The sequence below is a fragment of the Mandrillus leucophaeus genome, unplaced genomic scaffold (assembly GCF_000951045.1).
Source record: "Mandrillus leucophaeus isolate KB7577 unplaced genomic scaffold, Mleu.le_1.0 Scaffold639, whole genome shotgun sequence".
NCBI classification, from domain to species: domain Eukaryota; kingdom Metazoa; phylum Chordata; class Mammalia; order Primates; family Cercopithecidae; genus Mandrillus; species Mandrillus leucophaeus.
In genome coordinates, this window is record NW_012106908.1 from 817,048 (window position 1) to 833,349 (window position 16,302).

At 42.6% G+C, this 16,302-nt stretch overlaps 2 protein-coding genes across 5 annotated transcripts in view; both read left to right on the plus strand.

The window, feature by feature from the left end:
• Window positions 1-7,307, plus strand: part of BTBD1 (BTB (POZ) domain containing 1) — a 41,040-nt gene extending 33,733 nt beyond the window's left edge. The window contains exons 5-7 of the mRNA XM_012000665.1: window positions 1,487-1,574; window positions 4,911-5,057; window positions 5,534-7,307. Of these exons, the coding sequence (XP_011856055.1) occupies window positions 1,487-1,574; window positions 4,911-5,057; window positions 5,534-5,692 (394 nt within the window). The 3' untranslated portion in view covers window positions 5,693-7,307. The remainder of the gene's footprint in view (window positions 1-1,486; window positions 1,575-4,910; window positions 5,058-5,533) is intronic.
• Window positions 7,308-12,427: 5,120 nt separating this feature from the next.
• The window catches only part of LOC105554279 (chromosome unknown open reading frame, human C15orf40), an 18,669-nt gene continuing 14,794 nt past the window's right edge, over window positions 12,428-16,302 (plus strand). For 2 of the 4 annotated variants that reach the window (XM_012000670.1, XM_012000671.1), the window contains exons 1-3: window positions 12,428-12,569; window positions 13,707-13,833; window positions 15,391-15,518. In XM_012000670.1, coding sequence (XP_011856060.1) covers window positions 12,456-12,569; window positions 13,707-13,833; window positions 15,391-15,518 — 369 coding nt within the window. In that variant the 5' untranslated portion in view covers window positions 12,428-12,455. Of the gene's footprint in view, window positions 12,570-13,706; window positions 13,834-15,390; window positions 16,143-16,302 lie in introns of those variants that run through there. The other 2 variants (XM_012000669.1, XM_012000672.1) reach the window with 2 other exon arrangements.

The following is a 16,302-nucleotide window of genomic DNA, read 5'->3' on the forward strand; positions in this document are numbered from 1 at the left end:
GACCAGCCTGGGCAACTTAATGAGACTCCATCTGTAAAAAAAAAAAAAAAAATTTTAACTAGCCAGGAATGGTGGTGTGTGTCTGCAGCCCAGCTACTTGGGAGGCTGAGGTGGAGGGATCACTTGAGCCCAGGAGTTCAAGCCTGTGGTGAGCCATGATTGTACCACTGTACTCCAGCCTCAGCAATAGAGCAAGACTCCATCTCTTTTAAAAAAGTTACATGTTTGTAAGTGTTTAAGGTGATCTTACTGTACCAGATGTTTAAAATAGTACTGTTATCTAGCTTATAGGGCTGTTATGATGACTGAAGGAAATAATTCTGTAAAGAACTGAAGTTCAGTGCCTGGCACACTAGGAAGTACTCATGAAGTGGTATTGATGTGCTAGTAGTATTACTAATAATTGAGGTTGTTGCTGAAAATGTTGAGAATTACTCAGTGTTATTTTGTACTGTAAGACATTATGATTATGTCAGATTTTACAGGCTTTTAGTTCCTTCTTCTTCTTCTTCTTCTTCTTCTTATTGTTTGAGAAGGAGTCTCGCTGTGTCGCCCAGGATGGAGTGCAGGGTCGCCTGCAACTTCCATCTCCCAGGTTCAAACGATTCTCCTGCCTCAGCCTTTCAAGTAGCTGGGATTACAGGTGCCTGCTACCATGCCTGGCTAATTGTTATATTTTTAGTGGAGACGGAGTTTTGCCATGTTGGCCAGGCTGGTCTCAAACTGCTGAACCTCAGGTGAGCCACCTGCCTCAGTCTCCCGAAGTGCCAGGATTGCAGTATGAGCCACCGCACCGGGCCTCAGTTCCATATGTATTTAATATCAGTTTTTATACATTCACAAAATGGAGTAAGATGGGTCAGTATTTCTTAACTATTATGACCAAACTGGACTTACTAATTATTCTAGTTAGTAAACTGCATTCGAGTCCTGTCCCAGCCTTTTGCCACCAGTATTCTATTAGAGTAGCCTGCTCCCTTCACAGCTCTTGTTACAATTTGTAATTATTTATTTATTCGTTTCTTGTATTATCAGTGTCCTCCATTAGACTGTAAGCACAATGCAGGTAGAAACTGTCTTGTTGACCATTACTTCTGCAGTGCCAGGCCTAGTACCTAAATATGATAGGCGCTTAGTATTTATTGAATTGATAATTGTTATAGTTTGAGATGCTGGGCTTCAGTCCTAATGGCTGACATGTCTGCGTTCATGAAAAAGATGTACAAATATTTGGACTCATATAGCACTAACATTGTCATTACAACAAAAGTGGATATTTAGGTTAAATTCTTTTACAAAACCAATTTTTAGGTTCCTGTTAAGTTCAAATCTACTCTAGAAAGCTTTTTGGTAAGCAAACAGATGACATTTCCAAGGATATCTAATTTGTTTTCCTCCAGGTTACACTTAAAAAAATTTATAACCCTTCAGAATATGAACACATGGGATTAATTATGTTATTTTATTTTTGGCTTCTTTCTCTCAGGTTCACAGTTAATAGAAGGATCTCTATAGTTGGATTTGGCTTATATGGATCTATTCATGGCCCTACAGATTATCAAGTGAATATACAGGTACAGTTTCCTCCTCCACCATATATCATCTTAAAATAAAACAAATAGGTAACTTTACAATAAGATATTGTTTTGACAGAATCCAAATTTCAGTATAATTGTCAAAGGAATCAGAAGGCCTCTCAGTAGCATTGTAAGCATAGAGAGTTCTGTTTTAGAATTGATCTAAAAAGTCTGGTTGCAGAAAATTGGGGTCCTTCACAAAAGCATTAGCATATAAGGAGCTCTTCTTTGTCCAGGAATCCCTTCTATTAGTACTTCCTGCTCTGCAGTCTTAAAACACCCTCCTGCCTTTTTCATGGCCCTTTCAACTCTAGGACTGAAACTAAATTTCTTGTAACTAGTATGAGCATCCTGTGACTTCCTGAGGGGCTGAGCAGACCCTGCTTTATTCTTGGTTACTTTTTTTTGAGACAGGGTCTCACTTTGTCGCCCAGGCTGAAGAGCAGTGGTGCGATCACAGCTCACTGTAGCCTCAATCACCCAGGCTCAAGAAATCCTCCCACCTCAGCCTCCCAAGTAGCTAGGACCACAGGCATGTGCCACCTCGCCCAACTGATTTTTCTTTGTTTTTTTGTTTGTTTGTCTCGCCGTATTGCCCAGGGTGGTCTTGAACTCCAGGGCTCAAGTGATCTTCCTGCCTTGGCCTCCCAAGGCATTGGGATTACAGGCATTAGGCCCCTGCTTCATTCTTTAGGCTTTCTCCACCTCAGTTCTTTCAGATAGGGCACTACTCCCTTTTCTGGAGGAAAGTTAAAATACTTGTCTCCTTCCTTTCCTTATTAATAAATAAGGTGTTCTCTACACTTTTGACTGCATACCCCGATTAGTAAAATTAGTAAATTTATTTTTGAAAACACATCCATATTGTATTTTTACTTACAAACTTATATATATGCAATACTGTATGTATATTTTATGTATAAATTGAGACATGAAAAATATGAGAAAGTAGACAAATGTTTCACATTTTTGTTTATCAACAGAAGAACCCACCATCTCTAAAATGTTATTAATATATTATCTTTAATAATAAAAACTTTGGTTAACTTTATGATCAAAATGCATTGTTAGTTTTCAAAATACTGGTTTTATATTTTGTGATACAACTGTTCAAACATCTGGCTTGATGACAGTCAAAAAAGATACCATACTACCTCAGAAAGAAGATACCATCCTCTAAAAGGAAGAATTGCGTTATTGGCTCTGCCAACAGAATCATTCTACTTATTTTCCAATGCTGTACACTAAGGTTTATTGTGAAATTCAGCTGCTAAATTTACATCATTCATGTCAGTTTGTTGTACTTATAAACCAATTAGAAAGCTATTTTTTTTTTTAAACAGAGTCTCTCTATCACCCAGGCTGGAGTGCAATGGCACGATCTCTGCACACTGCAACCTCTGCCTCCCAAGTTCAAGTGATTACTGTGCCTCAGCCTCCCAAGTAGCTGGAATTACAATCACGCGCCACCATAACCAGCTGATTTTTGTAGTTTTAGTAGAGATGGGGTTTCACCATGTTGGCAAGGCTGGTCTCGAACCCCTGACCTCAGGTGTCTGCCCACCTAGGCTTCCCAAAGTGCTGGGATTACAGGTGTGAGCCACTGTGCCCAGCCAAAAAGTTATATTAATATTTTAATAAATTTTAAACTCACTGAAATTATTTGAAAGATTTTTTAATAGGTTAGAAAATTTTGTTTCCATGTTTTTTAAGTACAGAAAGACATTAGCAAACCTCTGAAGGATATAAAAGATTTTCACAATCACTCCCCATTGTACTTTATATACTTTTTTAACATATTGTTAAGATCCTATTCAGTAGACCCCATGAACCCACTTAAGCAAGCTGGATAATCGGCAGGTCCAGGAAGGCGCAAGTTCCCCACTGTCAGCCGCTGATTGTGGAACCTCACTCTTACATTATGTATTACAGAAGTCACCAGACTCGACCTGGTGCGGTGGCTCACACCTGTAATCCCAGCACTTTGGGAGGCCAAGGAGAGTGGATCACGAGGTCAGGAGTTTGAGACCAGCCTGGCCAACATGGTGAAACCCCCGTCTCTCCTAAAAATACAAAAAAATTAGCTGGGCATGGTGGTGCATGCCTGTAATCCCAGCTACTTGGGAGGCTCAGACAGGAGAATTGCTTGAACCGGGACCTGGGAGGCAGACATTGCAGTGAGCCAAGATCACGCCACTGCCTTCCAGCCTGGGCTACAGAGTGAGACTCCGTCTTAAAAAAAAAAAAAAAAGAAGACACCAGACTCCTTGTGTACAAACTGAGGGAGGGCATCAGGATTATAGGTACATTAAAATGATGAAGTGTACCAGCCATCCCATTACTGGGTATATACCCAAAGCATTATAAATCATGCTGCTATAAAGACACATGCACACATATGTTTATTGTGGCACTATTCACAATAGCAAAGACTTGGAACCAACCCAGATGTCCATCAATGACAGACTGGATTAAGAGGCACATATACACCATGGAATACTATGCAGCATAAAAAAGGATGAGTTCATGTCCTTTGTAGGGACATGGATGCAGCTGGAAACCATCATTCTCAGCAAACTATCGCAAGAACAGAAAACCAAACACCGCGTGTTCTCACTCATAGGTGGGAATTGAACAATGAGAACACTTGGACACAGGAAGGGGAACATCACACCCCAGGGCCTGTTGTGGGGTGAGGGGGGAGGGATAGCATTAGGAGATATACCTAATGTAAATGACGAGTTAATGGGTGCAGCACACCAACATGGCACATGTATTCATACGTAACAAACCTGCACGTTGTGCATATGTACCCTAGAACATAAAATATAATTTAAGAAAAAAAGATGAAGTATAAATACTATGAGTAAAATAATAGAAACCGTCTGGGCAACAGAACATGATCCCATTGCCACACAAAAAAAATGAAAAATTAGGGCTGGGTGCAGTGGCTCAAGACTGTAATTCCAGCACTTGGGAGGCTGAGGTGGGCAGATCACTTGAGACCAGGAGTTGGAGACCAGACTGGCCAACATGGTGAAACCCTGTCTCTACTAAAAATACAAAAAAATTAGCCAGGTGTGGTGGTGCACACCTGTAATCCCAGCTACTCAGGAGGCTGAGGAACGAAAATTGCTTCAACCTGGGAAGTGGAGGTTTCAGTGAGCTGGGATCCCACCACTGCACTCCAGACTGGGCAACAGAGTGAGAGTCTGTTTAAAACACACACACACACACACACACACACACAGAGATGCCTAAGGGCTTCATATTATTCTGTAGTTTGCTTCATTTGGTTTAACTTAAATGTAACTTGTCTCTTAAAAATTACAGATCATTGAATATGAGAAAAAACAAACGCTGGGACAGAATGATACTGGCTTTAGTTGTGATGGGACGGCTAACACGTTCAGGGTCATGTTCAAGGAACCCATAGAGATCCTGCCCAATGTGTGCTACACAGCATGTGCAACACTCAAAGTAAGAATCATGCACGATGTTCCAGATGGTTTCCTCTTGAATGTTGCAGAAAGTGTGTTTTAGAAGCTGGGAGTCACTGACAGCTGAGCCATTTATAAAGAGCGGGGAAAAGAAGCTGGTACCTAAAATATTCCACTGCCTTCTGAAAAGAAGTGCTTCTCCCCACAGCTCTGTTCTAAAGGAAGTAGGTCTTCCTAAGAAGTAGCCCTTTGTTTCAGTAAGCAGTTGAATGTTTGGCAGAAAATAAAAGTAATTTTTAAAAAATTTTTTCACTATTCTCTAATAGCTGGGCTCTACATTCAGTATTTTTATTCATTAATTAGTTTTTTGGTAAAAACTTCATTTTTTTCTAAATGATATCATAAAATTTTATATAGGAGTGATAGTGTAATGTAATAGAACATTAATTAAAACACCACATTAAACTGAGTGCTTATTAAATGAAAATTACTAAGGAACCTTTTGTTCTCATTTAGGGTCCAGATTCCCACTATGGCACAAAAGGATTGAAGAAAGTAGTGCATGAGACACCTGCTGCAAGCAAGACTGTTTTTTTCTTTTTTAGTTCCCCAGGCAATAATAATGGCACTTCAATAGAAGATGGACAAATTCCAGAAATCATATTTTATACATAATTTAGCATTATACTACATCTTGGCAAAATAGTACCATACAATCTAGTGTCAAAAACATAAATGGCCACAAAAAAGTAGTTTGAGTGTTATGAATATTTATAATCGTAAGATAAGAAACAGTTTCTTAGAGGAGATAGAAAAATGTTTATTTAAATCTTTGCATGATTTAAAAACAGATTTTCCATTTTCTTACAACTTTAGGAGAAAAGAACTGGGTTTAATGGTTAAAAAAAAAGCACAGCCTTTTCAGCTTCATCTTGTATAATTTCATAGATTGGCTGACTTAGGGTCTTTCAATAGTTTGGAAATTGAAAGATTCTTGTTATATATAGCTAGTTTGGGTTTGTTTGTAACTATTTTGAAGGTTAATTGAGATGGGCAAATAGGCTTAATTAACTGTTTTGAAGGTTGGATGAAAAGAGATGGGTCAGTATTCCTACAGAATTCGTATTAACTAAATTTCAGAAAATTAAGAAGCTGACTTTATATTTGGGGGTTTGAACTATCTAGTTGTTAGCATTTGTAATAATGCTAAAAAAAGGCCTAATAAAATGCCCAAGAAAATTTTCAGTGCATTTACAGAGAAGGATATTTTGTAGTAGTAATGTGTTATGTAGTACAGTTTTAAAGCTATAAATGGAATTTTGTGTAAATTCACAAAAATGTGATATAAACAGGATCTAAGACTGGATTCTCTGTCACTAAACTGCACCACTATACCTGTCTCTCTGTGTGGGGGACACTGCTGATGGTTCCCAAGACTGAGACGATGACGGTGATGACGACTGGGTGAACAGACATCACTTCAACATTGTGAAAATCCTGCACAGCAAGAAACCGAATAAAATACTAACATTTCTAACAACTGCTCTGATATTGTAAAGAGATCCAACAGAATCACTCCTGCTGAAAAATACACTTTCTGCCACCTACACATTTCTATCTAGGAAGTAAAATTTGCTTCATGGTCATGACCCTATTAGTCACTGTTACAGCTGTGTTGGGGATAGGAAGTATATCTGGCAGATTGACATATATACGCTTTTTTATAAAGCAGATTTTTAAAATATAGTAAGATTCATTTTTTCCCTTGAAAGTGATTCTCTTATAAAAAATGTAAGTGGAGTTTAAGGTATATCAAATCGTTGTGGAAGGTGATTAAAAATCAAAATTCTTTTAAGTATCAATTTAATTTTTTCTAAATAATATATAAAAATTTTTCATCCAAAGCAATATTTCACTTTATATTGTCAAGAAGGTACGTATGTTGGTGGCTGAGGTCTCCTGAAATTGCTAAAGGGAAATTTTTCTGTGGTAATGCTCTTATGGATATAAACCTCAGTTAAATGGAATATCTATGGGATGTGTGGTTCTGGTTAACTAAAAATTAACCAGTAAACACTCTGTAGTAACCATTATACAAAATACTTCTGCCTTAAAAAATATGATATGCCAGAGATGAGTAAGTGTTTCTTGACGGTGGAGACCTTTCAAATGACCTTTCTGTTGAACTGAACAATTGAAACTGCATCAGCCATAGAAAGGATAAGAAACAGAACTGTTTACTAACTTTGGGACATCCCCTGGAATTTTTAAAAATAAATATATATATGTAACCCTTTTTTGTCATTTGCTTTTTCTTCTAAAAGTGAATATAAACAGCATTTTGATTTTTTGTTTGTTTTTTGAGATGGAATCTCGCTCTGTTGCCAAGGCTGGAGGGCAGTGGTGTGATCTCAGCTCACTGCATCTTCCACCTCCTGGATTCAAGAAATTCTGCGGCCTCAGCCTCCAGAGTAGCTGGGATTATAGGCGCCCACCATCATGCCCAGCTAACTTTTGTATTTTTAGTAGGGACGGAGCTTCACTATGTTGGCCAGGCTGGTCTCGAACTGACCTCAGCTGCCTTGGCCTCTCAGAGTGCTGGGATTACGGGCGTGAGCCACCACGCCTGGCTATAAACACCATTTTGGAACAGAGGTTCTAGTTAATTGAGTTTAACTTTATGGGAGTAATGCAATACAAAATACAAATACCTCACTGCTGACTTAAAGCAGTTCATAGGAACTGCAGCGATAACTGCCGCTGCCTTTTGTTTCTTGATCACTTCTTGTGGTCTCAGGTTTTTCTCCCCTGTTCTAATCTCAGGAGGTGGAGGATGAATGTGGGAGAATCCAATAAATAATCTTACTGTTAGAGTGTGACTATCATCTTACAGCTGTTTATTAATAATAACTACCCAAGTGACTACTATGTACTAGGCTCTGCAATAAGTACTTGACTACATTCTTATTTGTTTCTCACAGCATCAGTATGAGGTAAGTACCCATTTCACGGGCAAATTAAAAGGTCAGCTAGGCTGGGCATGGTGGCTCACACCTGTAATCCCAGCACTTTGAGAGGCTGAGACAGAAGGATCACCTGAGGCCACGAGTTCAAGACCAGCCTGGGCAACATAGACCCTGTCTCTGAAAAATAAAATTAGCTGGGTTGTGGTGGCACGTGCCTATAGTTGTAGCTGCTTGGGAGGTTGAGGGGAGGATTGGTTGAGCCCAGGGGTCCAAGATTACAGTGAATTATCATAAGCACCACTGCACTCCAGCCTGGGTGATAAAGCAAGACCCTGTCGGGGCAGGAAAAAAAAAGTTTATCAAGTGGTGGGAGGTGGAATTTAAACCCATTTACAGAGTTGAGAAAATATTTTGCAGGGTTCAAAAATAACATGTCACCATTCTCAAACTTTGCAGTGAGACCCAAAAAGATATTTGACTATCTACTATAAAATATACTTTGTTTTAAGAAAGTGTGATATTCCAGTATCTACCCAACAAATTGAGATTCCTTGCATTATCAGAGTGTTGACAGTAGTACCTATAGTTTGTTTTTTTTTTTTAATTTTTTTTTTTTTTTGGAGACGGAGTCTCGCTCTGTCGCCCAGGCTGGAGTGCAGTGGCGCAATCTCGGCTCACTGCAAGCTCCGCCTCCGGGGTTTACGCCATTCTCCTGCCCCAGCCTCCTGAGTAGCTGGGACTACAGGTGCCCGCCACCATGCCCGGCTAGTTTTTTGTATTTTTAGTAGAGACAGGGTTTCACCATGTTAGCCAGGATGGTCTCGATCTGCTGACCTCGTGATCCACCCGCCTCGGCCTCCCAAAGTGCTGGGATTACAGGTGTGAGTCACTGTGCCTGGCCTTTTAAAATTATTTTTAACATGGGAATAAACTTGTAAGACATTAAAGAGAGCAAGGTCTTCAATGGGATATGTTACATGCAATGTGTTTAAAACGTCCCACTTTTTAGTGCTTCTTCAAACCACTTTAGTACTACTTGCTGTTCTAGTCATCCAGATTCAAGACCTGGAATTGTCCCCCAATTAGAAAAAACACATCCTTCACAAGAAGGATGGTACCTTTGCAGTCCCAGCCCCAACAGCCAGCCCCAGAGCTGCACGGTGTATTTATTCACATACACCTAGTTTATATGCTTTTAAAAATTCCTTTTCCTGTTTCTCTATTGCGAGTTTTTAAGTGGAACTCTATTTAAAACACGATAAAGTGAGTCCTGTAGTTATGCAGCTACTGAGGAAGCTGAGGCAGGAGCGTTGCTTGAATCCAAGAGCATGAGACCAGCCTGAGCAACATGGCAAGATCCTGTCTCAATAAAATGTGAACCACCACAAACATTTACAAGGGGTTTCCTGCCATTTGAATCAGTCTCTGTGTTTTCCCTCACCGTTAGGCAGTATGTCTTCCCACTCTGCCTCTCTCTCCCTTCAAGAGGCAGGGATGTGGGCAGGAGCAACAAGTCAGGTGGACATGGGGTAGATGGCTTTTCTCCTCCTTGCTGGTGCGATGAAGTCCTCATACCGCCTACTCCTGACTCACGTGTGGGAAAGGCTGAATGGTTCGCTGCAAGGCACCTCTTCGCTCTCTTCACCCATCTAGCCAGATGCCATCATAACTCACCTTCACAGATGTCCCCTTTATTTCCATGACAACTGCCAAATCTCTAATTGAGGCTGACGTGACTTCACCCAAAGCAGATTCTACAAATGACTGCTATATAATGCTGGTTCTGCTTTTGTGCCTCAATTCTTAACTGATTTCAAAGAAGGGAAATACGGTTTTGGTTTAACACCTGGCTCACTTTCTTCTGCCCAAGCCTTTATGCTGCATGGCCTCAGTGGCCATGTGGACAACCCAGCCACACCTAGGTTTCCAGTTTCTTCTTTACCTCAAGCAAACTTCACCATTCCTTATCATGGCCACACTGTATACCCTATCATGATGTGGAACTGCTCTACATCTGAAATAGTAAATTCAGACAGCCCACTCTTTGGCCACAACATTTGGTGTTTCTTCCAGCTCTCACATTCCAGTTACACTCGTTACTGAACCTGAAGACTGCAGCCCCTTGTCCTCTCTGTTCTTTTCTTCTTCCTTCTCTACCCAGTTAGACTCTATTTTTGGTTTCCCTCAACCCCTCTCCACCTTTGGTCTTTAATCACTTTAACAATTTCATCAATAACCTTCAACACACTTATATATACCTAAATCAATCCAGTTGTCTGCCTTACCTTCAACTTCCTGACTGCTTTGGTAGTAGCACTGGGGCCAAAAAAAGAAATTTTAATTAAAAAAAAACAAAAAACAAAAAAAAACTTCTTAGCTGGTTAATCCAGGCATTTAAAGTAATGTAACTATAGGCCAGGCGCTAGCTCACACCTGTAATCCTAGCACTTTGGGAGGCCAAAGCGGGTGGATTGCCTGAGCTCAGGAGTTCGAGACCAGCCTGAGCAAAATGGCGAAACACCTGTCTCTACTAAAAATACAAAAAATGGGCGTGGTTGCATGCGCCTATAGTCCCAGCTACTCTGGAGGCTGAGGCAGGGAGAATTGCTTGAACTCAGGAGACGGAGGTTGCAGTGAGCCGAGATCCTGCCACTGCACTCCAACCTGGGCCACAGGCTTTTCCCATCCCCCTGACTCTTTCTCAAAAATAAATAAAATAAAATAATGTAACTATAAATTGGGATCATGAGGATTTCATGGTCTTCCTTAACTGTCTACTGCTGAGTGAGTTGCAATAGTCAGCCCTTTGCCAGTCTCGAGAGTCCCAATGTAAAGCTGTTCCACTTTGCTCACACCTTCAACACCTTCCCCGCCCTTAGTTAAAGAAAGAAATTCCACCTCCCATCACCAAACCTATAAACATAGCTACATGTCCATCTAAGCTTTCCCTTAGGAAAGAGGGAGTGTCTAAGGCCTCCTGTAGTGAAGTCAGTCTCTACTTGAGCTCAGATCCTACCTCTTCAGGAACCGCCCTCTGCTGTAACCTCTCCTCTCCTGGCTCTTTCCTACCAATCTTCAAATATGGTAAAAATAAGTATCTGAATGTCATGTGCCCCTTCAGATACCAATTGCTCCTTCACAGTGAAGTCACTGGATTATTCTCTACAATTATCTCCATTTCCTTCTCTCCACTGAAACTGCTCTAGCCCAGGTCACCAACACTGACTTGATTTCTAAATCTTGTGGCCACTTCTCAGTCGTTACATGTGACATGCTCTCTCTGGAGCATTCATCACTGTTGATATTCCCTCTTGAAGCGCGTTTCCTTAGTTGCCGTTGCACTGTACTCTTACCTGGTCAATGACTTCTCTACCTGCCCTTGCTGTTCTATCCTGAGCCCTCGTGCTCTTTACACACACTCTCATCCATTTCCATAGCTTCAATTGCCATCTGCTTTCAGAAGATTCCAGAATCTCTATCGCCAGCCTTGATTTCACAAACTTTCAGTTACATATATTCAGTTACCCCTTTAATACTTGTACTTGGATGTCCCGCGGGCATCTCAAACTCATTATGTACAAAGCTGAACTCCTCATCTCGGACTCCCAGACCTGTTCCTTGGGCCTCAAACTTGGGCATTTCCTTGACTCTTCCCCCTTATTCGCACATGCAGTCATTCCCAAGTTCTGATGATTCCAGTTCCTGAAGATCCTTGAAATGATCAGCGCTCCACCCTCCCTGCGGTTACTCTAGTTCAGGCCACCCTCTCCCATTTAGGGGGCGGATCTCCCTATTTCTGGCTTTTCCTCTGTGGGCCACAGTGCAGCTGGTGTCTTTCTAAAACAACAAATTGTACTGCTAATCCCTTGCATGAAAGCCTTCAGTGACTCCATGATCTTGCCTCTGCTGATTTGTTTCATGTCTCGCCATATCACATGTCGCAGTGTATTTCCTTTTCTTTTACATTGTGGGATCCGCTGCGCCTGGCACAAGGTAGGTGCGCCATCGATACGTGGAAGATTCACAAGGGCCAAGCTGGCACAAGGCTCTATATCGACTTGATGGCCACAGGCAGCAGCGTGGGACTCTGCTGCCTGTAGCTTGGCTACGGGAGCGAGAAGACACCTGGCCCTGTGCACTCCTTGCCGCGCTCTCCAATTCTGAGAAGGGACAATACCTTTCTTTCCCTGATTAGGAAAGAATACCAGAGGTGACACACCTTCCCATCAGCTGAGGGGGTGGGCCATGACACGGTGAGGCCCCAGCTCCGCAGTTGCACTTCCTGAGGCCAGTTCCAGAACAAAAGAGGCTTGCGCATGTTCTGGGGGCACAAGGCTCGCTTCCGCCGGCCTTAAGGTGTCGCCGTAGGGCCAGAGCTGATGCGCTGGGCGCTGGGCGCTGGTCGCTGAGGCCGCTCCTGCCAGCTACCTGCGCAAGCGCAGAGGGCTCTTCCGGCGCCTACGCAGGCGGGGATGCTGCGGTTCCGCAGCGTGCTGAGGCAGCTCCGGTCAACACCCAATACTCGGGGCTCAGCTCGGCTTCCTCTTCGCGCTGAGATGCCTAAGAAGGCTGGTGCGACGACCAAGGCCAGTAGCAGGTCCCTTGGAAGCAGAGGGGTGGGCCTTAGGGCTACTCATTGAGGAGCGCGGGAGAAGCGGGGCCCGAGGGTGAGTGGAGGCACTGCCAGCGGCTTGCTGTCTTTCAGTTCCGGGGCTCAAGACAGCCGCTGCCACCCCCAGAGCTACGGCTCCTGCTGCTGTCACCCCGCCTCAGTAGGCTGCGCCGCCGTTCACCCGGTGACTTCTGAGCGCTGGGCCCGGCGGCAGCCGAGCTTTCCTTGGGCTGCGTGTGCTGACCTCTGGCCTCCTCCCCGCACTCCCAGTCCAGCAATTCATGTTCCAGCAGCGGCATGACGCCTGCGCTTCCCCGGGAGGCTGTATTCTGCTTTCTCCTCCCTTACCTTGGCTGATCGCACCCCTTCTGTCAAGAATATATCACTCCCATTTCCACCATCTTTGTATGGCCAACCCAGTCCGTTTCTCAGACTCAGCTCAAGCACTGCCTCCTGCTGGCAGCATCCACCTGTGCCCCAATGCTGAGCTGCCTGTGGGGTAATGTTCTGTGCCTATCTCATCGGTGTCCTTAGCACAGTGTATTATTATTTTGTATGTTCTTTCTCTCTCGCAGTAGTCCGAGCTCCTTGAGAGCAAGGACCATGTACCTTTTCATCTTTACATATCCATTGCCTACATATTTGTTGAAGGAAAGTTCCTAGCACAGCCCCTATCGCATAACAGGCCTTTAAATATCAAGCACTGTTGTTTTTTTCTCCCTTTCCCCCCAACACGCACACACACACATTTTCACCAACATTTATTAGCTCCGACTGCATGAGATACAATGATGAATAATAAATGGACCATGCCCCCAAGGAACTGGAAATATAAAGCAGAGGGAGGAACAAGCATTAAAGTTTAGAAGCCAGTGTTAAGTTTTCTTGCAAGGGAGGAAAAAACACTCTTGGGTTGATGGGAACGCTTCGTGGGAAAATTGAGTAGAGCCTTGAAGGTTGTGGGAAAAGCGTTCTAGGTGGCCAGAAGTCCCAGGACACCACTGATTAACCTAATTTGTCTGTTAAGGGTGAAAGGGGGTAGTGGAAGAATCAAATTAAATGTGTGGGAAAGTATTTTGTAACCTGTAAAGTTGCGTGGTTGTCATTTTAGGGGAAAAGCCAGAGCAAGGAACCAGAGAGACCATTTCCTCCCTTAGGTCCTGTGGCAGTTGATCCTAAAGGTTGTGTCACCATAACCATCCATGCGAAACCTGGCTCCAAACAAAATGCTGTAACAGGTATACCTGGACACTGGGGTGGGATCAGGTGTGAATCAGGTGTCTCCTACAGCCTCCCTTTGCTTTGGTTAGCTGAAAGCTTATTCTGTGACAGTTCATTTTTCACATCTGCAGTTAGAGGCTTCTCCATTTTAAAATTCTAGATTCTAATGTAAAGGTGTCTGAAATAGGATATATCTTTAAATCATGCCAAGTTACATGAAAACCATTGTATATTTTCCTTTTTAAAAATACGGTATTTTAGAAAGGACAGGTATGGAAACTTGTGCATAGTCTAGATTATTCTTAGTTTGTCCTATTCCAAAACTGGAGACATTGGCCAGAGAAAGAAGAGACATTTTAGTGTAGTTTAACGATCACTGGCCTAAGGAGAGGGAGAAAACTTGAGATCTGAGACCCATGATCAGTTCCTGTGCGAACTTGTTTTAAATCAAAACAGTATAAAACATTCGTGAGCCCAGTTTTTTCATCTGTCAGATGAGATCATTAGACTAAGAGGCTTTCAGGCTATTCTCTGGAGTGCTGGAGGTGCCTCAGGAATCAGCTTTGGGCAAGGGGGAGGCCAGGCAGACAGGGCTGCTGACTGGCTATATTTACGTTTGTTTTAAATATTGGGATTCTAGAGAAAACTGGGGGAAAGGGTTTCTAAAGGAGAAAAAAGTTGGAAAACCGTTGCTCTAAATTATTTTGAAGGTCTTTTGCACCTCTAAAGCTCTGTATTTCAAACCATTTTTAGATTTTGAAAGGAAGACCACAAAATTGGTGTGCTAGACCTGGTTTATGCTGATGACCAGGTTAACTTAGCCATACCCTCCTTGGCCAGCATTTTCTAAGTAGTGGGTGTGAACATTATCTACTGTTGGAGTATTATGTTTCATTAGATCTAAAATGGGAGGCTGGGTGCCATGGCTCATTTGTAAAATGGAGATAATAATGGTATTAATATCTTCATAAAGTCATTATAAGGATTAAAGAAGTTAGTATTTGTAAAGCCTTTAACACATTTGTGTGTGCTTAAAATTAGAGTATAGTAAGTGCTCTGTAATTATTTGTTAAGTAAACATTATTAAATTTTAAAAACACTCAGGATATATGTCACATAAGAGGTGAACCTAGTCCAGGGCTCTCATTTTCCTGATGAGGAAACCCTGCACAACTGTGTGCAATCTAGTAAGCTGCCCTGTCCATGCACTTCCTCAGTGACATTGATGAGGCTGAAGGCCATCTATGACTCCCTGCCTGGGGCTTTTCACATACCAAGGTCTATTTCCAGTTGCCTAAATCCAGGATACTCCCCAGGGCTCTGTAAGCCCATCTTGGTCAGCAAGATTGAGTTAATAACTGTTTTCTTCTCTGGATTTATTTCCTGTAATGGTAGGGCCATTTTTATCATGTTCATGTTCCCTTAAATGTGATTAATAATTCATTTCTTCATTCAGCAGTTTTTAATTGAAAATTTATGTGCCAGGCAAATGCAAAAATTCTTTTACAAAATACCCTTGCTTCATGAAGAAAAAGAACTCCTTAAGGATAAAGTCCATACTGTTTTCATTCCAGATTTGACAGCAGAGGCCGTAAATGTAGCTATCGCAGCACCTCCATCAGAGGGAGAGGCTAATGCTGAGCTCTGTCGGTATCTTTCCAAGGTCCTAGAACTCAGGAAGAGTGATGTGGTTTTGGATAAGGTAGGTCTCTCTTTATTTATTTATTTATTTATTTTGAGACAAAATCTTGCTCTGTCGCCCAGGCTGGAGTGCAGTGGCACAATCTTGGCTCACTGCAACCTCCACCTCCTGGGTTCAAGCTATTCTCCTGCCTCAGCTTCCTGAGTAGCTGGGATTATAGGCGCATGCCACCACGCCTGGCTAATTTTTGTATTTTTAATAGAGACAGAGTTTCACCATGTTGGTCAGGCTGGTCTTGTAACTCCTGACCTCAAGTGATCCACCTGCCTCCTCCTCCCGAAGTGCTGGGATTAGAGGTATGAGCCACCATGCCCGGCAGTCTCTCTCTTTTTAAACATCTTTGATTATTTTATTTCTTTGTTTTGGTTTTGTTTTTGTTTTTGAGACGGAGTCTTGCTCTGTTTTCCAGGCTGGAGTGCGGTGGTGCAATCTTGGTGCACTGCTACCTCTCACTCCCAGATTCGAGCGATTCTCCTGCCTCAGCCTCCCGAGTAGTTGGGATTACAGGCACCTACCACCAGGCCCAGCTAATTTTTGTATTTGTAGTAGAGACAGGGTTTCACCATGTTGGACAGGCTGATCTCAAACGCCTGACCTGAGGTGATTCACCCACCCCGGTCTCCCAAAGTGCTGGGATTACAGGCGTGAGCCACCGTGCCTGGCCTTATTTTATTTCTTTTTTGAAATGGAGTCTCGCTGTGTTGCCCAAGCTGGAATGCAGTGGCGTGATCTTGGCTCACTGCAACCTCCGCCTCCCGGGTTCAAGCAATTCTTCAGCCTCAGG